At 46.4% G+C, this 24,762-nt stretch overlaps 1 protein-coding gene across 1 annotated transcript; it reads left to right on the top strand.

Annotated features, from left to right (window-relative positions):
- Positions 1–2,613: 2,613 nt before the first annotated feature.
- Positions 2,614–23,732, top strand: OASL (2'-5'-oligoadenylate synthetase like). The gene is made up of 6 exons (XM_060029397.1): positions 2,614–3,015; positions 8,507–8,789; positions 10,212–10,387; positions 17,573–17,814; positions 20,051–20,198; positions 22,773–23,732. Exons 1-6 carry the CDS (start codon positions 2,818–2,820, stop codon positions 23,259–23,261), a joined length of 1,536 nt encoding a protein of 511 aa, XP_059885380.1. The 5' UTR covers positions 2,614–2,817; the 3' UTR covers positions 23,262–23,732.
- Positions 23,733–24,762: the final 1,030 nt, after the last annotated feature.

Below are 24,762 nucleotides of genomic sequence, written 5' to 3'. Positions count from 1 at the left end.
TGTCTTGCTCTATACTCACTCCCTTGGTGATCTCATCCAGCCTCATGGCTTTAAATATGTCTATGCTGGTAATTTGTATCTCAACCCCAGACTTCGTCCCTGAAATCCAGACTCAAATATGCAACTCCCTAGCCAACTTGGATCTCACTAGACACTCAAGTTTGCTTCCAAAGCTGAGCTCCCGACCTTCATGCTACACTGTGCCCTGGCCTGGTCTTTCCTTCTCAGTTAAGGACAATTCCATCCTTCCAGTTGCTAAGGCCAAAAGCCTTAGAGTGGTCCTTGACTCTAACTTTTCTCTCACATCACACTCTATCCATTAGCAAGACCTGTTTATACTCAAAATATAGCCAGTGAAATGATATGATGTCTGGGATTCACTTCCAAATAATACAGGAGGGGAGATGTGGATGGAGATATCATTGAAACAAGATTGTCTGTAGGTTGGGACTTCCCTGGTGGTCCAGTGGTTAGGACTCTGTGCTTCTACTGCAGGGGGCATGGGTTCAATCCCTGGTTGGGGAACTAAGATCCCGCGTGCCGGGCGGCCAATAAAAATAAAAATGGGCAGAAGACCTGAATAAACATTTAAAAAACTGTCTACAGGTTGATAATTGTTGAAGATGGGGGATGGTACATGGAGGTTCATTGTATTATTCTACTTTTGTTCATGTTTGAAATTTTCCATAATAAGAAAATTGAATCATACCACTTCTCCCTACCTTTCACTGCTACCATTCTGATCCAAGGCGCCACATCTCTTGCCTGGACGGTTGTAGTAGCTTCTTAACTGAATTCCTGCTTCTGCTCTCACCTCCACTCCCCACCCTCTGCTTTTAATCCAATCTTCCCACGAACAGCCAGTGTGATACTCTTAAAATGAAAGTCCATCCATGTCCCTCTTCTGCTTGGAACTCCCCAGTGGCTCCCCATTTCAATCAGAGTAAAAGCCAAAGTCTTAGTGGTCTTCAAGATCCTACACAATTTACCCCCTACCCTTGTACTCAAACCTCATCCCCTCCCACTCTCCTGCCTTGATCATTCCATTCCAGTCACACTGCTATTCCTCAATCCCACCAGGCATACTGCTGCCACAGGGCCTTTGCACTTGCTGTTCCTTCTCCCATTCCTTTTTAATTTATTTTTATTTTTTAAATTTTTTAAAATGTTTTTTTATTTTTGACTGAGCCAGGTCTTAGTTGCGGCACACGGGATCTTTCATTGGGGCGTGTGAACTTCTTAGTTGCCGCATACAGACTCTTAGTTGTGGCATGCATGTGGGATCTAGTTCCCCGATCAGGGATCGAACCTGGGCCCCCTGCATTGGGAGAGTGGAGTCTCACCCACTGGACCACCAGGGAAGTCCTACCTTCTCTCATTCTTCCCTCTGACATACATACAGCTCACTCTTCGCCTTCTTCATGTCTTTGCTCAAATGTCTCCTTTTCAGACCTTCCCTAACCACCTTTTTTGAGACTGAACCCCTAAACGTTGCCACTTCTCATCCCCCACACGTAGTCAGTACCTTTTAACCTCTTTCCCTGCTTTATTTTCCTGATTAGCACTTATCACCGTCTTAATTATTATAATGTTACTTATTTATCCTGTTTATTATCTGTCTCCACCATTAGAGTGTAAGCCCTCTGCAGTCCGAGAATTTTGCCTATTCACTGCTGTATCCCCAGGACACCTGCGTGGCACATAGCAGGCACTCAACAAATGTTTGTTGAATGAATGAATGAATGGCATTCCGAGTTTCAATCCCTGCCCACCTGTCCAGGCACAGCTCTCACCTCTCCCCTCCCTGCCCTCCAAGCCAACGTGGACCTGACAGCCGAGTCCTGGCACATACCTGGCACATTCACACTTCTCAGCCTTATCCTGTCTTGTGCCCTTTGTCTCCTGGCCACTTTCCCAGTCTTTTAAGAGTCATCTCAAGCAGGTGTTTGCTGACACCACAGGTGACCCCAAAGAAACTCTTCTGCCTGAATTTCCACCAGGTTTCTGTGCCCTCTTTTCTCCTAGTACACAGGACACTGGACTCTCTGTGTCTCCTCTGTCTGCCCCACTGCTCTGGGAGCCCCTGGGGCAGGAACCACGTCTTACCTTGTCTTCTTAGCACAATGTCTGGCACCCAGCCAGCACTCACTAGATGTACAATGAAGGAATAACAATACTTGCATTTACTTAATGTTTTCTCTGCTAAATGTTCTCACGCTTAATCCACACAACCTATGGGGTAGGTATTATTCTTAAACCCATTTTAAGGATTATTTATGTGAGGGTCAGAGAGGTTACGAGTCTGGCAAAGGGCAGACGGGAATTCCAGAGTTCGTTCTGCGGAACCCTAGAATTCCCACTGTTCAGCCCAACCTCGAGTGAGTCACTGCTCTTGCTGAGCCTGTTTCGGGTGACAAGGTTGTGGGGATGGGATTGGTGGATACCATCCAACTCCCATCTCCTGGGGGAGTTGCCTTTCCCAGGGCCATCCTCAAGCCAGTTTCAGTTTCCAAATTGTAAAAGGGAAACTAAGAGGTGAGAAACGAAACCTACAGCAGAAAGGGTGATTAAAAGCCCCGCCTGTGAAGGTGGTTTCACACAGTGTCCCTCAGTACCCCAGCTGCAGTGAACGGCCTCCAGGAAGAGGATACCCTGGTCAGCCAGACGCCCCTTGTTTCCTCTCCACTCTGGTCCTTTGTTCCACAGGGTGCTGGAGGTCAGCTGAGGAGGAGTCCCCTTAAAGAAGAGTGTGTGTGCCAGGAGCTGGGTAGGTGTGTGGGTATATATCTAGCCACCAGTGGTAGTCTCAAGACAGAGATGGCAGTGCTCCCGGAGCTGTTTGTCACCCCAGCTTCCAGGCTGAACTCCTTCGTAAATGACTGCCTGCATCCCAGCCAGAAGTGGAAAAAAGAGGTGCTGGAGACTGTGCAGACCGTGGAGCAGTTCCTGAGGGAGCAGAGCTTCAAAGGGGAGCATGGGCTGGACCAGGAATTGGGGGTGCTGAAGGTGGTCAAGGTGAGACTGGTTCCCTCCATCCCCAGGCCAGGGCTGGGCAAAATGCAGCTTGTGGGTCTACATCCCTGAGGATGCTGGGACCTGTTGCCTCATTATCTCTAGCCCATGCTACTGACATCTCAAGACACTCCATCCCAATGCACTGCTGCCTTGAGCAGAGCAAGTCCAGTAAGGAAGCTAATAATAATAGTGTACTTTTTTGGATGCACTAGCCTAACCCCTTAACATGTATTATGTCTAATTTGTGTACCCTGTGAGGTATGTACTGTTCTTTTCCCATTTTACAGATGAGCAGAATGGAAACTCGGTGATTTAAGATCCATAATGACCAAATGCAATGCAAGGTCTCTGATTGGATCTTGGTGTGAATGGACCATCTGTAAAATATAATTTGGGAACAATTGGGGAAATTTCAATATGGCCAGAATGTTAAATAATATATATAAGGGAATTGTTTTTTTAATATTTATTTATTTTATTTATTTTCTTGGCTGCGTCAGGTCTTAGTTGTGGCAATGCGGGATCTTTTGTTGCAGCGTGCAGGCTCGGGCTTCTCTCTAGTTGTGGCGTGCGGGTTTTCTCTTTCTAGTTGTGGCGCGTGGGCTCCAGGGTGTGTGGGCTTTGTAGTTTGCGGCACACGGGCTCTCTCGTTGAGGCGTGGGAGCTCAGTAGTTGTGGCACGCGGGCTTAGTTGCCCTGCAGCATGAAGGATCTTCGTTCCCTGACCAGGGATCGAACCCGAGTTCCCTGCATTGGAAAGTTGATTCTTTACCACCGGACCACCAGGGAAGTCCCAGGGAACTGTTTTTCTTTGAGGCAAAATAGTTTTGTGGTTATGGGGAAAAATGTTCTCTTTTGTTGGACACAAATGCTAAAGTACTTAGGGACAATGGTCCTTAGCGTCTGTAATTTACTTTAAAGTGGCTTAGTTGAAGGAAATATGGCAGAGTTTAGACTTGTTGAATCTGGGTGGATGTATAAGTGTTCATTGTATGCTCTTTCTATTTTTCTGTTTAAAGTTTTTGATAATGGAAATTTTTTTTAATGGAAGCTCAGAGAGGTGAGGTCACTTGCCCAAGGTCACACAGCTAGTAGTGAAGCTGGGATTTCAACCAGGATCTATCTTACTCCACTCCAGGCTGCCCTCACTGAGCTTTTTTTCCCCAAGCCCTTCCTGCAGCTGTATCATGTCACCTCCTGTCCTAGCTAGGATAATAATGCAAGAAGGTCAAAACTAGAAAGGTGTGATGAGGAAAACAAATTTTGAGGAAAACGATTTTGTTTTTCTGAGTGGCTGCCTAGGCATTTTACAGTATGGTGACCCGACTAACACCAAATGTTCAGAGTCTGGACTTTTAGGTAGGTTTAGGGTATCCCCACAGGTTCCTGCTTTGCCTTCCCCGGTGGAACCTTTTAATATAACCACTGAGTGGGCTTCCCTGGTGGTCCAGTGGTTAAGACTCTGAGCTTCCACTGCAGCGGGCACAGTTTCGATCCCTGGTCAGGGAAGTTCTGCATGCCGCACTGTGTGGCCAAAAAACATAAATAAATAAAACTTTTTTTAAATGTAGAGCTAAGAGGGTTTTAAAAAAAATTTTTTTTAATGTAAATTGATACAGCCACTATGGAGAACAGTATGGAGGTTCCTTAAAAAACTACAGATAGAATTACCATACAACCCAGCAATCCCACTACTGGGCATATACCCTGAGAAAACCATAATTCAAAAAGAGTCATGTACCAAAATGTTCATTGCAGCTCTATTTACAATAGCCAGGACATGGAAGCAACCTAAGTGTCCATCATCGGGTGAATGGATAAAGAAGATGTGGCACATATATACAATGGAATATTACTCAGCCATAAAAAGAAATGAAATTGAGTTATTTGTAGCGAGGTGGATGGACCTAGAGTCTGTCATACGCTGTAAAGTAAGTCAAAAAGAGAAACACAAATACCATATGCTAACACATATATATGGAATCTAAGAAATAAAAAAAAAAGGAGGTCATGAAGAACGTAGGGGTAAGACGGGAATAGAGACACAGACCTACTAGAGAATGGACTTGAGGATATGGGGAGGGGGAAGGGTAAGCTGTGACAAAGTGAGAGAATGGCGTGGACATATATACACTACCAAACATAAAATAGATAGCTAGTGGGAAGCAGCCGCATAGCACAGGGAGATCAGCTCGGTGCTTTGTGACCACCTAGAGGGGTGGGATAGGGAGGGTGGGAGGGAGGGAGACGCAAGAGGGAAGAGATATGGGAACATATGTATATGTATAACTGATTCACTTTGTTATAAAGCAGAAACACACCATTGTAAAGCAATTATACTCCAATAGAGGTGTTAAAAAAAAAACCACTTCGAGTTAAGCCTGTGAAAAGTTAGTAACCTCTGCCCCAATCACCTTGTAAGTACTAGGTGCTTGCTACCCTGCTCTATCTCCTGCTGGCTTGTGACCTGGGGTGGAAGACTGCCCTTCCCCCGGCTCACTGTGTCCCCTTGCTTCTGGGATCTGTGAGTAATAAATCATTAAAAAAAAATTTTTAATTAATTTTGGTTGGAGTATAGCTGCTTTACAATGTTGTGTTAGTTTCTGCTGTACAGCAAAGTGAATCAGTTATACGTATACATATATCCCCTCCTTTTTAGATTTCTTTCTCATTTAGGTCACCACAGAGCATTGAGTAGAGTTCCCTGTGCTATACAGCAGGTTCTCATTAATTATCTCTCTCTCTTTTTTTTTTTTTTTTGCGGTACGCGGGCCTCTCACTGTTGTGGCCTCTCCCGTTGCGGGGCACAGGCTCCGGATGCGCAGGCCCAGCGGCCATGGCTCACGGGGCCCAGCCGCTCCGCGGCACGTGGGATCTTCCCAGACCGGGGCACGAACCCGTGTCGCCTGCATTGGCAGGCAGACTCTCAACCACTGCGCCACCAGGGAAGCCCAGTTATCTATTTTTGAAAGTAATAAATCTTATGACTCTACTCGCTTTGTATGGGTGTATTGAAACTGCACCTTTCCTCCAAATGACCCCGTGGGTTTCATTTCCCCACAGAGGGAGTTTGGATGCTGAGGGAGCTACCTGCCCACCCTGTGTGGGCGGCTTGTGCCCCCTGGCCAACGAGAAATTAACACTTTATTTGGGCTTTAAACCCTCCCCCCACCCCTGAAAATCTGGTAAGCTGCGCTGGTCCACAAGAGTGAATGCTTGTCCTTGGGTTTGAATAGGTTTGGACTGAAGCAAGTCATGAAGCCTGTTCTAGAACGCTCTTCCCTCTCTGCCTGTATCTTACCACTGGAAAAGGTGGGAAGGGCAGCACAGGCACAGCCTTCAGCGGGATGTGCTCTTCATCCGCACCCAGAGTGCCATTCCCAACCCTCTCACGTAGGGCAGAAACGCTGAGTCCGAACGCAGGTGGAGAAAGAAAATGGGAAAGGAAGAGGAAACAAAAGATGGCGAACTCCTGCACAGACGCAGGGCCTGCCACATAGACTTGGGTCACAGGGAAGAAAGAGGTAGAACCACCACACCTGGTGTTCTGACCCTCTATCTGACTGTGACTATCAGTCCTGGCTGTGAGCCCATGGCAAGTTGATTAACCCCCAACTGCCTTCCTTTTCTCATGTGTACAATGGGGATAATTATACTAGTCCCCCCACCTCAATTAATGGGGGTGAGGATTAAAAGACATTGTGTGTACAAAGGGCTTTCAGTGGTGCCAGGCACAGTGAGGGCTCAACTGGCGGCAGCTGGGTCATCATCAATGTTCCTTGACTCCACCCACCACCAGAGGTAGCCGACCTGAGGTCTGAAGCATCCCTGGCAATTCCACCTCCCGACCTGGAGTGAGAAAGAGAGAAGGCCAGAGAGTTGGGGGACTTTGTATACCGGAGGCCACAGCGCTGGAGAGCAAGTTTAGGATCTCAGAACATCAAAAAGACCCTTTCAAAATCATCCAGCTCGGGCTCCTTCAATTCAGATGGGGAAGCTGAACTCCAGGCAGCAGAAGAGATTATCTAAGTCGAGTAGAGCAGAAGGAAGAGAGATATATTGCTGACTTCCTGTGTGCCAGGCACCACGGCAAGCCCTTGGCACACATTGTCTCGTCGAATCCTCCCAATCAGCCAGTTACTCATGTGCCGTCATTACTCTGAGGTTCCAGATGAGCAGAGTTCAGAGGATGATGCAACTGAGAAACAGGGGCATGGGGCGAGGTCAAGGTCAGGCGGCCCCGTTCCCCAGCCCGCGGTTCTCATCCACCAGGCAATCCTGTGCCCCCCTTTTTATTTTTATTTTATTTTATGTTTTAGATATTTATTTCTTCATTTATTTATTAATTTAGGCTGTGCCAGGTCTGAGTTGCCGCAGGCGGGATCTTAGTTGCGGCATGCAGACTTCTTAGCTGCGGCATGCATGCAGGATCTAGTTCCCCAACCAGGGATCAAACCTGGGCACCCTGCATTGGGGGGGGGGGCGGAGTCTTACCCACTGGACCACCAGGGAAGTCCCTGTGCCCCCCTTTTTGTTTGTATTTTTTTTTGCGGTACGCGGGCCTCTGACTGTTGTGGCCTCTCCCGTTGCGGAGCACAGGCTCCGGACACGCAGGCTCAGCGGCCATGGCTCACGGGCCCAACCACTCCGCGGCATGTGGGATCTTCCCAGACCGGGGCACGAACCCGTGTCCCCTGCATCGGCAGGCAGACTCTCAACCACTGCGCCACCAGGGAAGCCCCCTGTGCCCCCCTTTTTAATGTCATGAAATTATTCAGACATCCGCCCCCGCCAGAATTCTCCAACCATCACCCTGTGGAGGATGACTGTTCCCTTGGAGTGGGGATCACTCTGCAGATAAGGCTGAGTCTTGGAAGCGAGGCAGTGGAGTAAATAAGAAGCGTGGGCTGTGGAGTCTGGCTGCCTGGTTGGAAGCACCCACTGTGTGACCCTGGACGAGAGGCTTGCCTCTCCACATCCCCGCTTTGTCTCCTGTAAAGAAGGGATGTTAATACTCCCCACCCGGACTTCCCTGGTGGCACAGTGGTTAAGAATCTGCCTGCCAATGCAGGGGACACGGGTTCGATCTCTGGTCAGGGAAGATCCCACATGCTGCGGAGCAACTAAGCCCGTACGCCACAGCTACTGAGCCTGCGCTCTAGAGGCACCGAGCCACAACTACTGAGCCTGCGTGCTACAACTACTGAAACCGGCATGCCTAGAGCCCGTGCTCTGCAACAAGAGAAGCCACCGCAATGAGAAGCCCGTGCACCGCAATGAAGAGTAGCCCCCGCTCACCACAGCTAGAGAAAGCCCGCACACGCAGCAAAGAAGACCCAATGTAGCCAAAAATAAATAAATAAATAATTTTTAAAAAAGGAAATACTCCCCGCCCATCCCTCAGGGCGGTGGCGATCATCCGTGGAAAGAGCATCAGGGATTGCCTGGTCCAGGCAGTGGCCTCGGGGTGACGGGACTCTGTGTTCTGCAGGTGGGCTCCTTCGGGAACGGCACAGTGCTCAGGGACAGCTCAGAGGTGGAGCTGGTGATGCTCCTGAGTGGTTTCCACAGCTTCCAGGAGGAGGCCAGGCACCACGACGACGTTCTGAGCCTGCTATGTGAAAAGCTCAGGTATTGCCAGGACCTCCTGAGCCTCCAGCTCCAGGACCTGAGGCTGGTCCAGGGAGTCCACTCTGCTGTCGCCTTCACCATCCAGTCCTGGGAGACTGCGGAGCCCATCACTGTCACCATCGTGCCGGCCTACAGTGTCCTGGGTAAGCGGAAGCCCACCAGACTCACACGACCACCCTCCCGGGGGACCCGCAGCTTCCTCACCTCTCCTTCGTGGCCACGTGCAGACACCTGTATTCACCCATTCAACCCATGTCCTGTGCTGGGTGCTGGGTGACCACAGTGCCTGGGACTGACTCAACTCTGGCTGTCCTGTGGCTCAACTTAGGAAACAGATTTATCAAAGAATCACACAGATAAATATATGATTGGAGAGGAAGTGAGAGCCATGGAGGGGAAGGAGTAAGAGCAACCCTGGGAGCTTCTGAAACATTTACCCTGGGGGCGGGGCCTGTCATTGTCTGTGCTTTCCCGGAAGCAGAGCCTGAGACCGGCATGTGAGGATAAGCAGTCCCAGGAGATGCTGGTGGGGAAGCAGGGGAGTGAGACGGAAGGCGGGGAGCATGACAAGATGCAGGTTGCACTAGTCACCGTGCTGAGCAGCTGGGCTTGTGCCCTGCAGAGCTCTGGGAAAAGTGCAGAGCACGTCTCCCCAGTGGGTTGTTGAGTGTTTCATCCACCAGCTTCTGCTTCCCATCAGCCATTGGCTGAGAGCTGCTTCCCAGGAGCACCGATGGCACTAGTAACGGTATCAGCTACAAGCTCAGATGATCCAGCTTTCATCTGGTGCACTGGCTCCTCTTAACTAGAGTGGCTGCTGGGAGTTGCTCCATGGAGAAAGTGTCAGAATTGGGGTCCCATCTGAGCCAGAAAGAGACAGTGGGAGGCATTAGTGTTAGTGATGTACGCCCCACCCTTCAGCAAACGTGCTCTCTGAGCCCAGCTTTCTTATATGGAATTAGTCCTTCCCTATGGTGATGGAAGCTTCATATAAATCGCTGAGAGATCCAAAACAGACATTAAGGGAAACTGAGGGTGTTGGGCACATCAAGAGAGGACAATAGTCCTTGAGTAGCCTGAGGAATAGAAAACCCACTTTAAAAAAATGTATTTTATTGAAGTCTAGTTGATTTACAATGTTGTGTTAATTTCTGCTGTACAGCAAAGTGAGTCAGTTATCCATAATATACACCATTATGTTTTATCACAGCATATTGAATCTAGTTCCCTGTGCTGTACAGTAGGACCTTGTTGTTTCTCCATCCTATGCATAATAGTTTGCATCTACTGATCCCAAACTCCCAATCCATCCCTCCCCCACCCACCCTCCCCCTTTGGTAACCATAAGTCTGTTCTCTATGACTGTGAGTCTGTTTCTGGAAAACTCACTTTTGATTCTCCGGAAGGACAACCAAGAAGGCAAACTGTTAGTCTCTTAAGCTATGTGGTCCCAGGTCTCCCTGGAGAGATACTCCAATAATTACCAGTCTCTCCCCCATGGAGTAGTCAGCAACCTGGGGCTTCCTGAGCCCTCACTCTCTCCCCTTCGCCTCCTCTCTCTTCAGGGCCATCTGTTCCCAACTCTCATCCCTCCCCAGAGGTCTATGTGAGTCTGATTAAGGCCTGCGGTTCCCCTGGACATTTCTCCCCATCCTTCAGCGAGCTGCAGAGAAACTTCGTGAAACACCGGCCCGCCAAGCTGAAGAGCCTCCTGCGGCTGGTAAAACACTGGTACCTGGAGGTGAGGAGGCTGCCAGGCTGGGGGCAGGAGCGGAAGATGGAGGAGGGAGGGGAAGAAAAAGGCAGGAACCATATCTGTCATCTCGGGAAACTGCACCAAGAGGCAATGGAGGTGGGGTGCGAGAGAAGGCTCACCTTTTTTTTTTTTTTTTTTTTTTTTTTCGGTACGCGGGCCTCTCACTGTTGCAGCCTCTCCCGTTCGGAGCACAGGCTCCGGACGCGCAGGCTCAGCGGCCATGGCTCACGGGCCCAGCCGCTCCGCGGCATGTGGGATCTTCCCAGACCGGGGCACGAACCCGTGTCCCCTGAATCGGCAGGCGGACTCTCAACCACTGCGCCACCAGGGAAGCCCAAGGCTCACCTTTTAAAATGTGAACATGGCAGAAGATGCAGATGAAGAAGGAGGAAGGAGAGGAGGGGGAGGAGAAAGAAACAGAGGAGGAAGGAGAGAAATAAGAAACATACTGTATTTCGAAGAACGAGTGCTTGTAATGGTCCAGCTAAAGTCCAGTGCTGGCTAAGGCCAACTTCTCTGGGCTCTCTGGACATTAATCTCAGCTGATTAAGGACTAACAAGCGGAAAAATTCGTTTAATTCCACACTGCACCAATTACCCCTCCAAATGATTGAGTTCCTGAGTCTCGTGATCGTTACTGAGTGAGGACATCCACAGCAGCTACTTTTAGATTTCACATATGATGTCTGCATGGTACCAGGTATATTTCAAACTACCCAGATGAACATGTCATCTGAACTTATGAAAGGAAGACTCAGAAACAAAAATGAGAAAGAAAGAAAAAAGATGCTTTCTTATTTTTAAAAAAATGGTAAGGGTCAGCTTTTAGAAAGACCAGTCCAGTCCAAAAAGAAAAAAAAAAGTATTTAAAGATAAAAATCAGAATATTACCAAAGTTAGTTTATAGTTGGTATGTTTATGGTGGAAAAGCAGTCATTTTCTTACATGATTATCACTTCTACCAAGGTTGTGATGTATCTTCAGATGTTAGCATCACCGAAGCCAAGAATGAAATTGGTTTTTTTGGTCAGTCAGTCACTTAAGAGGGATTGATCCAAGGTTTTGTGGATTTGGAGAGCTAGAACTCAACAAAATGATCTGTTTGCTTTGTCTGTCTGTCTGTCTAAGTGTACAAAGTGTTTTCTTCCTGTATATGACTTGCACATTTATTGTAATGTCCACAGAACAACGTATCAGCTTTACTTCTATAGCCCTTTCTTTGTTCAAGTCTCTGCCACTAAGGGACTTCCCTGGCGATCCAGTAGTTAAGACTCCATGCTTCCACTGCAGGAGGCACAGGTTTGATTCCTAGTCAGGGAACGAAGATCCCCATGTGGCCAAAAACAAACAAACAAGCAAACAAAAAAACCCCAAAAGTTTCTGCCTCTAAGACAAGAATTTGTCTGCATATGGTTTTTTGAAGCAGTTTTTTGATTCAGTATTATTATTTATTTATTTATTTATTTTTGGCTGTGTTGGTTCTTTGTTGCTGCGCCCAGGCTTTCTCTAGTTGCAGACGAGCGGGGGCTACTCTTTGTCGCGGTGCGCGGGCTTCTCATTGCAGTGGCTTCTCTTGTTGCAGAGCACGGGCTCTAGGCGCGCGGGCTTCAGTAGTTGTGGCTCATGGGCTCTAGAGCGCAGGCTCAATAGTTGTGGCGCATGGGCTTAGTTGCTCCGCGGCATGTGGGATCTTCCCTGACCAGGGCTCGAACCTGTGTCCCCTGCATTGGCAGGCGGATTCTTAACCACTGTGCCACCAGGAAAGTCCCTGATTCAGTATTATTAATTTGATGTTTTATTTTATTTGAGAACTTTTATTTAGCTAAGTGCTACAAGATGTGTTTGTTGATCAATACTTAAGGACACAAAGAGTTCATATTGTATGTTAAACAAAACTAGAATCCCGTGATGCTAAAAAGGTTGATAGTTCATTTTTGTCTGGAAACGTAACATCACAGGAGTTGTCGTTCACTTTCATGGTTCAAAATTATTTTATGATTCTTACCAACTCATCTACTGGGGTCAGGGACCAAGGAACATGTAAGTGAGCTTCTCTGGGTTCTATTCACCAAATCTTAACTGTAAGAATATCACTGATCTCAGAGATGCCCAAGTTTGTGCATGCTCATGACAAACCAAAAAGTGTTACTTTGACTATCTATAATTCTGGGCTTTCATAAGCCTTGCAACAGTATCAGTTTCCAAGAGGGACTTTTGAGCATCATTTCCGCATGTGAAGAGCTGTCCTTGATTTCTTTTGTGTTTTAATTTACCAACAAGCTGATGTTTATGTTCTATCTTTTGAAGTATTTAATTCAGTTCCATTTTGGGAAAAAGATGGGGCTTTCCCCAGTGTTTTGGCTGAGATTCTGACATAAGTGTTTTGTTCGGTTGTTTTTTTGTTTTGTTTTGGAGGGTTTTTTGTCTTTTGCCATTTTAAGTGTACAAGTCAGTGGCATTAATTACATTCACAATGTTGTGTAAATATCACCATTATTTCCAGAACTTTTTTTTATCATCCAAAACAGAAACTATACCCATTAAACAATAACCTCCCATTCTACCCTCCCTCCAGCCCTGTAATCTCTATTCTACTTTCTATCTCTATGAACTTGACCGCTCTAGGGACCTCTTATAAGTGGAGTCATACAATATTTGTCCTTTTCTGTCTGATCCTTTTTTTCCTTTTTGGCCGTGCCTCGCGGCATGCGGGATCTTAGTTCCCCTGACAGGGATGGAACCGTGCCCCCTGCAGTGAAAGGATGAGTCCTACCCACTGGACCACCAGGGAACTCCCTGTGTCTGATTCTTAACCGTGGGATTATCATACCTAATTGGATGAAATTTCTGACATGAATACAAGTTTACTTATACATTTGATTTATTCTTTTTTTAAAAAAACTAAATTTATTTATTTATTTTTGGCTGCGTTGGGTCTTCGTTGCTACCCGTGGGCTTTCTCTAGTTGCGGCGAGCTGGGGCTACTCTTCGTTGCGGTGCGCGGTCTTCTCATTGCGGTGGCCTCTCTTATTGCGGAGCACGGGCTCTAGGCGCGCGAGCTTCAGTAGTTGTGGCTCGCAGGCTCCAGGGCGCAGGCTCAGTAGTTGTGGCGCACAGGCTTAGTTGCTATGTGGCATGTGGGATCTTCCTGGACCAGGGCTCCTACGCATGTCCCCTGCATTGGCAGGCGGATTCTTAACCACTGAGCCACCAGGAAAGTTCCGATTTATTCTTTTTTTTTTTTTTTTTTTTTTTTTTTTTTTTTTTTTGCGGTACATGGGCCTCTCACTGCTGTGGCCTCTCCCGTTGTGGAGCACAGGCTCTGGACGCGCAGGCTCAGCGGCCATGGCTCACGGGCCCAGCCGCTCCGCGGCATGTGGGATCTTCCCGGACCGGGGCATGAACCTGTGTCCCCTGCATCGGCAGGCGGACTCTCAACCACTGCACCACCAGGGAAGCCCCCCGATTTATTCTTGATTTATCTAATTCTATCCTGATAGGAAGGAGGACAGATTTTTTGAACGTATGTAAACGCTACATATTCCTGAAAAGGAACTTAATAAAGACACTTTGTGAATATTAAGCCATCATTCTGAATAGTTTTATAAGCAAGGCCAATTTACATATGCTATTATTTTACAGAATAATTATCTTTGTTTTCCTGAGGATTAGTTAGTTCATAATCTATAATAGGATTTTTTTTTTTTTTTTTTTTGCGGTACGCAGGCCTCTAACCGCCGCGGCCTCTCCCGCCGCGGAGCACAGGCTCTGGACGCGCAGGCTCAGTGGCCGTGGCTCACGGACCCAGCCACTCCACAGCATGTGGGATCCTCCCGGACCGGGGCACGAACCCGTGTCCCCTGCATCGGCAGGCGGACTCCCAACCACTGCGCCACCAGGGAAGCCGTATAATAGGAATTTTTATAGGGATTTTTTTTATTCTGAGGTGTCAGTTGGAATAATATATCATTTACAGAATGTATCTTAGTTTGCACATGTATTTCCGTATATTGAGGGTAGGAGAGTAAGAAAGAAAGGGTTTTTTGTTTTTTTTTCTCTCTCTCACATAGTCATCAATAGAACATTAACCTGAGTAATTAATTCTCATTTTGTTAAGCAATCTGCTCTTATGAAGTTGCCTACTTCTGAAATAAAAGATTCTGGTGAAATTCTGACTCAGTCCCCTTTGGTGGCCATGAGTCTTTATCCACGAATTTATTACACTTCATAAATTTCCCATAGTGGAGTTGGGGGGAAGAGATTTGCTGGCAGATAGATTATATTGTAATCAGACCATTCTTTTATGAAATCCTTTTTTTTTTCATTTACATACATAAAAACAAAAAGAATTGGCAGCTGTGATTTTACTATTGTAATTACGGGTCCAAAATAAACACAGCATAAAATCTAACAGTCCATCAGCTCCTAATTTTACAGGGCTGTTTTCCAGGAATCATATGTGTGTGCGTGCACACACCGCACCCCTACCCCCCAATTTTTGAGTGATTGAAATTCATAATGGCATACAAGACAACAATAACAGGGCTCCCAGGAGATATCTGAATACTCAAGACAAACAGACCAAAAGAGAGCGAGAGAGAGCGAGAGCGAGAGCGAGAGCGAGAGAGAGAGAGAGAGAGAGAGAGAGAGAGAGAGAGAGAGAAACACAAAATACAATCAAACTCTCATCGACTGCCACTCAGCAGAGAATAAATTCCTATCATCCGTCTCCCGACAGAGACCACCAGATGGTCAAACCATAAAAGCAGAGTCACCGATTGTAGTCATCAGTGGGGACATAAGTGGCCCCATGCAAATAGGTACGAGAACCAGAATCAGACTTGTCCAAGAATCAGACAATCTAGAATCAGAAATAAAAACAGAGTAGAGGTGGGGAGGGAGGAGAGAAACATCAGAAGAATAAAAGCTATTGTCATACAAGATTCACCCTCAGAATTGAAAAAAGGGGCACATATGAATGTAAACAGCCCATGGGGAGCATTTCTCAGGCAACACAGTTTACTCAGCTTTGGAACAGTCTCAGTGGAACCTCCAGCTGCAACCAGAAACAAGAGGTAAAAAGTCATTCATTAAATAAGAACTTGCAGAGAAGTTGCAAGGGAATCAGACTGCAGAAGGAAAGGCTTAATCGAATAAAAAAATATATAATAGGCGTTTAAAGAAAAAACGATTACCAAGATTACTAGGTTTATAGTTCATCTCTGTTGATGGTGGAAAAATAGCAAAATTCTCACATGCTTATCAGATCTAGAAAGGTCATGAAGTATTGCAACTTCGCAAAAGTCAGAGAAATCCAAAATATGAAGAAATCAGAGCATCGCTAACATAAATCAGCACTGGAAGGGAACATACATCTTTTCTTCTGGTTTGCTCTTTTTTTTTTTTTTAAATGTACCATTAAATAGTCTATCAAAAGTCCTAAAAGAAATGAACGGCTCATTTTTCCTAAGGCTTACATCTTATGATTACAGGCATTCTGCATTTTCTTTGTCATGTAAATTTTAAGAATCTCGCTAGTAAAATTTCACTAGTATTGGAGAAAATAAATTGTCTTGTCATGAGTTTACATTCTTAACAAAATTATAATTTTATTAGTTAAGATTTACAGCTTTGTGAGATGTGAATTCACAAAATGTTACAAAAACAAATTCATTAATGTATAAATAAGTTTGAAATCAATTAAAAACATTTTAAAGTCAAGGATAAAGTTGTTTTTGTTAGTTACAGGAAAGGCACAGGTTTCATTTATTTTGGGGACTGGAACTAGACCAGATGGCCTTGTTTCTGTTTGTTTCAAGGTCAAAGTGGGTTTTTGTCTTTTTGAGGGGTGTGATATAAAACTTTTTTATAATGGCCACAGGACAAGATGTCAATTTTGCTTCCACAAACCAAATAGCTGGATGTTTGACAGAAATTTTCATTTCCTAACTCAATGTTAGAGAGGTTCTTTAGACAGGAGGTGACTGCTATCCGTTAAGATGCTTTCTTTTTCAAGTAACAGAAAAACAGAAAAACCAATTCAAACTGGCTTAACCAATAAAGAGAATTATCAGCTTATGTGTGAAAACCCACAGCAGTGGAGAGGAGGCTTCAGGCACTGTTTGATGAATGCTCCAGCTCAGTTTCTTTATAATACTCTCAGCGTCTCTCAATTCTATATGTCACCTTGGTCCACAGGCTGGCTTCCCTCATGGTGGCAGAATGGCCACATCTGTTCCTGCCCTCACATCCACATACAAGAGAGGACTTCTCTTCTTTCAACCACTGAACAAAAGAACTAGGCTTGACTCAAATTAAGCCAACTTAGATTACAAAGCTTCTCTTGAACCAATCACTTGGCAAGGGGAATAGGTTTATACTGGTGAGCCTATCCAGTCAGGGCCAACCCTAGAGAGGAGGATTGGGTCAATCCCATCCAAACAGCATGGCTACTATACAATGGGGAAGGAAGAAACGCCTGTTAGAGAGGCAACCCCAATGTTCACCATGGATTCTCAGCTGTTACCTAGTCCTATAGTCCCCCAACACACGCATACTATTTTTTTTCTCTTTAGCTAAGACTTTATATAAGACTTTTTCTTCTTTAAAAGAAATCTTTCAGGGGGCTTCCCTGGTGGCACAGTGGTTGGGAGTCCGCCTGCCGATACAGGGGACGCGGGTTCGTGTCCCGGTCTGGGAGGATCCCACGTGCCGCGGAGCGGCTGGGCCCGTGGGCCATGGCCGCCGAGCCTGCGCATCCGGGGCCTGTGTTCCGCAGCGGGAGAGGCCACAACAGTGAGAGGCTCGCGTACTGCAAAAAAAAAAAAAAAAGAAATCTTTCAGAAGCCTAAATAGATTAAAATGGAGCTGCTTAGGCTGGGGTGCTGATGACAGAGCCCAACCTGCTCACTCCTTGGGACACCCCTTTATCACTCAATTTCCGGGAGTTATGTCAAGCACAGTTTGAAACCAACTGGAGTAACCTAGCTCCTTAATTCTGAAATGGAGAAACCCATTTAGGGCCAGAGAGGGAAAGTGACTTGGCCAAGACTACGCAGCCATTAGGTAGCAGAGCCGGGACCACAACTTGGATTTTTCTAGTTTCTGGTTCAATGTCATCCTTATAAGGAATCTTGGGGTCTCGCTCTCTCTTCCCATGTCTTTCAACAGTGCGTGAAATCCTGGTGCCTTAGGGCCGAGCTACCCCCTCTCTATGCCCTTGAGCTCCTGACCATCTACGCCTGGGAAGTGGGTACTCAGGAGGAGGCATGTTTCGGGTTGGACAACGGCCTGGCCACCGTGATGAGACTGCTTCAGCAGTATAAGTTTCTCTGTATCTACTGGACCAACTACTACACGTTCCAGAACCCGATCATTGAGGACTTTGTCAGAAAACAGCTCAAAAAAGAGAGGTACTAGATCACTGCATGCCAACCACATCTCAAAGAGAAAAGAAAGAGAATTAAGGGAAAGGTGGTATCGAGTTTTCTGGGTGGGCTTTATTAAGTAGGAAAGCTGATATCTCACCCTGACACACTTGACATCTCAAGTTGACTGCCTTTCAAAATTGCAAGGACCTTAGGGGCTATAAGCCTTTTCCTTGTTCCTCGAGCCACCACCCCACCCTACCTTAGCCCTCTTGCCCTCAGAAGACCATTTCAGAAAAACATTTCAGAAAAGCTAAGCTACCTTAGCTTTTTAGTGACAGCACGGGAAACTGGAAAGAACCAGGGAGACCCAAGTGTAAGCCCAGCTCCACCATTTTCTCATCTCTATTCCTCATCTGTAAAACAGGAGTAATTGGCACCAAACATGCAGGACTGTTGGGAGAGTCAGACAAAATATTTGTAAAGGGCCTACAGTATCTAGCCTATGGTAGATGCCAGATAAATGTTGTAGCACATGCTGCCTGTACCCATTCGTATCCCCTGGGCCTTTACTGTTTCCAGGAAGGCTGGTTCAACCTCCAGCTGTCAGCACCTGCGTCCCTTGGCCTGTGGGTTTTCAGCTTCCCCCAGTGACTGGTGGAAGTTGGTGTATAAATACCCCAGCTCCCTCCCATCTCAGATGGAGGGACTCTCTTTGGGACACATGTTCTCTACTACTTCCCAGAGTCCAGCCTGGGGGACTAGCCCCCAGTTGCTCACAGTGGTAATCACCTTGACACATACCCTTTACTGGCATCCTTCCCTTCCCTGTCTCACTTTCCCACTCTCTTATTGGTGCTTCCTGGTATCTCCTTCCAAATAAATGACTTGCACTCAAATCCTGATCTTAGGATCTGCTTCTGGGGGAACCCAGCCTGGGACATCTCTTTACATTAGAAGTTTTAGGTCAATGCAAGCAATATCGCAAGGTTGTTTATTATTCCCTTATGTGAGTGTCGGGTCTTTTTTTACAACGGAGAAAAACCTGGCCTCCTAATGAAAAGAGGATTTATTGTAAGGATGCCCAGAAAATTGACCTTGGAAAACCACTGGGACCTGAGGCAAATCTATAGACTCCCCTTCTCTCTGTTGCTCACTCTTATTGCCCACGTGCTCCCTTTCCTCTCACTGCTTCTCTCTCCACACCTGTTCGGCTCCCCTCTTACTCCTAGTTGATGAGGAACCTCCATCATTCCTGGTCCAAACTCCAGAGGGAACAAGTCTGATCTCTGGGCACAGGGCCTGCATATCAGGTCACCTGGTGGGTCACTTTGGGTCAGGTGACCCCACCCCATAGGTCAGCGTGTTATTACTCTAAATGAGGCAGGACCATTCAGGGAGTCAGGGATGTTGGGAGTTGAGAGCATGGAGCCTAAGGTGTCTAGTTCATGTCAGTAGCCTGCTATCACGTTGTGTCACTTAGATAAAAATCTCAGCTCCCACCTAAGTCAAAAGCTCCTGGAGTACAAGGGCCAGGTCTTGATCATGGGCTTGCCATCCAGCACATGTGGTCACCCCAAGCAACCCAAATAGGCTATTAGACCCCCTTCAAGCCAATATTCTTTAAAGTATTTATTCAACATTTACCTAGAGGAGAGATGCTTGGAGACAGCCCAACCTCTCCTCTGTTGAGGCAGAGGAGATGGGTAAGAATCCCTAGGGATAACCTAGGGAGGTCTGTGCCTCAGTTTCCTCATCTGTAAAATGGGGGAAAATCATCATCACCATCATCATCATCATAGGCCCTACCTTATAGAATTGCTGTAGGGATTAAAATAGGTTAATTCACATAGGGTTTGAGCCCATGCCTCAATAAACATCAGTAAATAGTGGTGGTGGTGTTACTGTCGTCCAAAGCAATTCAGCAGCTCTAGCCTTGAACTCACTTATGTAGCCTGTTCAGCAAAATGAAGGCTCTGAACTTGAGGGCCACCTGCCTGAGTGGGCCACTGTTACTGTTCCAGCATGCCTTTGGAGCTCCCACCCTCCGTACACCTCAAAAATTCCTTGCAAACACCTAAAGTACTCTGCCCAAGAGGAATTCTTGGAAACAGAATCCTCTCCATTCTGTTACTCTCCGGCAATGTTTTTGGGCCCTCCTAGACTGACAATCCTGGGCTCTGGACATAGCAGATGCTCAGATGATTGCCAAGAAGGTTTCTTTCTGGCTTGTGGGCCTCCAAACCAGAAAGAACCTGGGCGCCTTCTCTCTGTGTTGCAGGCCTATCATCCTGGATCCGGCTGACCCCACCCACAATGTGGCAAAAGGCTACAGATGGGACATAGTCGCTCAGAGGGCCTGCCAGTGCCTGAAACAGGACTGTTGCTATGACAACTACGATAACCCAGTCTCCAGATGGAACGTGAAGGTAATGGCTCCTCTCTGGGATGCCAGGAGCTTGAAGCTCAGAATGAGATAACTGCATAGTATTTAATTCTGTGTCGATGGAGCCAAGAGGACTTTAGTGTCAGTTTGAGGCCTGGCTGCACCACCTACCAGCTCCGTGAACTTGGGGAAATTATTCAACTGTCTGAGCTTCAGGTTCCTTATTGTCAAATTCTTGTTTTCCTGTTTTTTCTTCTTCCCATAACCTACCAAAGAATCACTGGGATTCTTGGCTCTCAGTCATTCTCTGCATAAGCTGAGCCCAGGCAAGTCAATTCAATCAGGTGTTTTGTGCCAGCACCAGGCTTGGGGTTGATGGGGGGTGACCAAGGGGGCAACAATGGTTCAGAAATAAGACATGGCCACAACCCTTAAGAAACTTGCCAGATGGAAGCAAACTTGCACAAAACTGCTAAATAGAATCACCAGAGAAGATACTCAGAAAACAAAAAACTGCCATATAATATTATAATGTGATGCCAAACCCACAGTACAGGTAAAGAACATAATAATCTATTATGCTTTGTGCTTTATGATTTGCATAGCACTTGTTCAGGGACAAGTCTATAAAATAGAAAGGTCAAGTCGCAGTATTAGCTTTATCGTTACTATCCCCATTTTACAGATGAGGAGATTGAGGCTCAGAGAGGTAAAGTGAATTAACCAAGGTCACACTGCTAAGAAGCAGCAGAGCCAGAACTCACACCCAGGTCTTTGTGGGGCTGCGGAATCGGAAAATAAATGTCATCATCATAAGTCACCAAGGAAGATTCCTTGAAGAAATTAAGGCATGGGGTGGGCCCTAAAAGCCAAGGACGGATGTAGACACTCAGAACAAAGGGTACTCCATCCAAGGAGAGGGTCAGGGTAGGGGATGAGGGGCAAAGGACTACAGTTGTGTGCAAAAGACTGAGGTGCTTAGAGCAGAAGGCAGAAGCAGAATCAGGGGCTCCCTAATAAGGAGCAGAGATTACAAACTGGGGGCCCACCAGCCATATGAGGCCCACAGATGGGCTGAAAAGTATATGCTTTTGGATTTTTCCTGAATATAAAAACCATCACGAAAAGATTTTTATCTTGACAAATCAGAAGACTTGGCAATGCTGGGCCTATATTCCTTCTTAAAAGGATCAGCTAGAGGTCGGCCCACCATTCCCCTCCCCCAGCACCTTCCAGATGTTGCTCTTCAGACATCTGGGGCTCTCAGGCCCTTGAGTGTGGCCTCTGGTGGTGAAGAACAGACTTTGGAGTCTGGCTGACCTCAGTTCAAATACCCGCTCGTGTGGGCAGAAGACCTAAATAGACATTTCTCCAAAGAAGACATACAGATGGCCGACAAATACATGAAAAGATGCTCAACATCACTAATCATTAGAGAAATGCAAATCAAAACCACAAACCTCACGCCAGTCAGAATGGCCATCATCAAAAAATCTAGAAACAATAGATGCTGGAGAGGGTGTGGAGAAAAGGGAACCCTCCTGCACTGTCGGTGGGAATGTGAATTGATACAGCTACTATGGAGAACTGTATGGAAGTTCCTTAAAAAACTAAAAATAGAACTACCATATGACCCAGCAATCCCACTACTGGGCATATGCCCTGAGAAAACCATAATTCAAAAAGATACATGTACTATAATGTTCACTGCAGCACTATTTACAATAGCCAGGACATGGAAGCAACCTAAATGTCCACCAACAGATGAGTGCATAAAGAAGATGTGTCACATATGTACAGTGGAATATTGCTAAGCCATAAAAAGGAACGAAATCGAGTTATTTGTAGTGAGGCGGATGGACCTAGAGTCCGTCATACAGAGTGAAGTAAGTCAGAAAGAGAAAAACAAATACTGTATGCTAACGCATATATATGGAATATGAAAAAGCAGTATTGATGAACCTAGTGGCAGGGCAGGAATAAAGACGCAGACGTAGAAAACGGACTTGAGGACATGGGGGGTGGGGAAGGGGAAGCTGGGATGAAGCGAGAGAGTAGCATTGACATATATTCACTACCAAATGTAAAATGGATGGCTAGTGGGAAGCTGCTGCATAGCAAAGGGAGATCAACTCGATGCTTTGTGACCACCTAGAGGGGTGGGATAGGGAGGGTGGGAGAGAGGCTCAAGAGGGAGGGGATATGGGGATATATGTATACATATAGCTGATTCACTTTGTTGTACAGCGGAAACTAACACAACATTGTAAAGCAATTATACTCCAATAAAGATGTGGAAGAAAAACAAACAAACAAATACCTGCTCTGCTCCTCACTACTTTTGTGATGGTCAATAAATGGCATAACCCTGCTCAGCCACAGTTTCCTCATCTGTAAAATGGGCTAATAGCAGAACCAACCTCATAGGGCTGCTGTGAGAATAAAATACATTAAGAAGAGGATGAACGGCACCCAGCCCAGGGCCTGGAAGGTGATTGGAACCCCCTAAATGTTTGCAGCTGCTGCTGTCATTGTAAAGATGAGGACAGGTAAAGGGCACTTTTGTACTCAGACAGAGGGGTGTGGACTTAACCCCTCTTTGTCCTCTCCCTTCCAGGGGGCACGAGACATCCAACTGACAGTGGAGGAGTGGGGTTCCTCGGATTTCATCATCATGGTGAACCCTTATGACTCCATAAAGAAGGTTAAAAGGAAGATCCAGTGGAACCTGGGCTCCACATCCCTACAGCGTCTGTCCTTCCAGGAGCCCGGTGGGGAGCGACAGCTCCTCAGTAGCCAGTACTCCTTGGCCGATTACGGGGTTTTCTCCGACACTCGCATCTGTCTGCTGCAGACCATCTCCCCTGAGATCCAGGTCTTTGTGAAGAATCCCAGTGGTGGGAGCCACGCCTATGCCATTTACCCTAATAGCCTTGTCCTGAGCCTGAAGCTGCAGATTGAAGTCAAGGAGGGGCTGCTCAGAGAGAAGCAACAGCTAGAGTTCCAAGGCCAAGTCCTGCAGGATGGGTGGAGTTTGATGAGCTATGGTGTCCAAGACAGCACCACCCTCACGCTGAAGAAAGAAGGAAAGAAAGAACCCAGCTAGTTCCTCTGAAAGACCTCTCTGTGCATTTCTGCCTTTTAATCCAGACCCCATCAGTTCCACCTAACCTTGCCAGTAGACGGATGACGAGGGACATGAGAGACTAGATATACAAACGAACAATGGCCAGACCATATTCGACAATAGAACTCTGACCCACAAGCTCTGCAGCCACCAGCCCGAAGCCAAACCACAATGCCTGCATCAATCAAGCCCAAACCATCAGGATTTGGTCAATAACTGCCAGCTTCCTTATTCCCTCCCTTCGAATTTAGGATCGATGAAAGAAAGCCAAACAAGCTCCCTAACCAATCACATAGGACAGCCTGCTTCTGCTTAGCCCGCCTCCAGCTTCCCCGTGCAAACAGCCTCAGTCAGGGTATGCCTGAAGCCTTCCCTTTTTCCCACTATAAAGCTGTCCCACCGCCCTGCTTGCATTGGAGTCTCTGCCAAAGGCAACAGATGGTGGCTGATTCCCTGGCTATAGCAAGTTGGGAATAAATAATCTTTGTTTGTTCTCTTTCGGATGGTCTTCATTTCTTTCCACAGATGCTAAGGCTGTCCTGGCATTATTGCTTAAACATTTGAGCCTCTCAACTCTGGAAAGTGAGGACTGTAGGGAAACTGAGATGAAGAAAAGCAAAGTCTGGGAGAGCGAGGATGATGTGGTGTTAAAAGTCCCCTTGGACTTCCCTGGTGGCACGATGGTTAAGAATCTGTCTGCCAATGCAGGGGACACGGGTTCGAGCTCTGGTCTGGGAAGATCCCACATGCCACGGAGCACCTAAACCCGTGTGCCACAACAAGAGAAGCCACCACGATGAGAAGCCTGCACACCGCAACAAAGACCCAACACAACCAAAAGTAAAAATATAATAAATTTTTAAAAATCCCCTCAACTTATTTACAAAACAGAAGTAGAGTCACGGATGTAGAAAACAAACTTATGGTTACCAGAGGAAGGCAGGTAGGGTGGTGAGGGATAAATTGGGAGATTGGGACTGACATATACACACTACTATATATAAAATAGATGACTAATAAGAACCTGCTGTATAGCACAGGGAATTCTTCTCAATACTCTGTAATGGCCTATATGGGAAAATAATCTAAAATGAAAAAAAAAGAGTGGATATATGTATATGTATAACTGATTCACTTTGCTATACACCTGAAACTAACACAACATTATAAATCAACTATACTCCAATATAAAAACAAACAAACAAATTCCCTCAACTCCTGCAATACACACACAAACAGTACCTAATTGTCCAAGGATGTAAGGAAAGTAATAGCATCTTTAGCATCAAAGGACATCATGTGATCAGGTTTACTCCAATCAACCCATTAAAAAGTTTGCTTTTTCCCCCCTCCCCTTTGCCCCACTTTCTAAGGGACTACTCACCGTAGGGGGGAAAAATGTACTTTATAATTGGTTCTCAATAGTCTCCGGGCAATTTATCAATAGCAGCCTGTTTCCCACCTCTTTTTGCCTTCAGGG

This window comes from Delphinus delphis, chromosome 13 (assembly GCF_949987515.2).
Source record: "Delphinus delphis chromosome 13, mDelDel1.2, whole genome shotgun sequence".
Classification (NCBI taxonomy): domain Eukaryota; kingdom Metazoa; phylum Chordata; class Mammalia; order Artiodactyla; family Delphinidae; genus Delphinus; species Delphinus delphis.
This window is presented reverse-complemented; position numbering and strand designations above follow the sequence as displayed.

What these genes read in the sequence shown, in the direction of transcription:
- OASL (XM_060029397.1), top strand. Translation starts at nt 2,818, where the DNA reads ATGGCAGTGCTCCCGGAGCTGTTTGTCACCCCAGCTTCCAGGCTGAAC. An exon ending in GGGTGCTGAAGGTGGTCAAG is followed by an intron (nt 3,016 to 8,506) that starts GTGAGACTGGTT and finishes TGTGTTCTGCAG; the next exon opens with GTGGGCTCCTTCGGGAACGG. An exon ending in AAACAGCTCAAAAAAGAGAG is followed by an intron (nt 17,815 to 20,050) that starts GTACTAGATCAC and finishes TCTGTGTTGCAG; the next exon opens with GCCTATCATCCTGGATCCGG.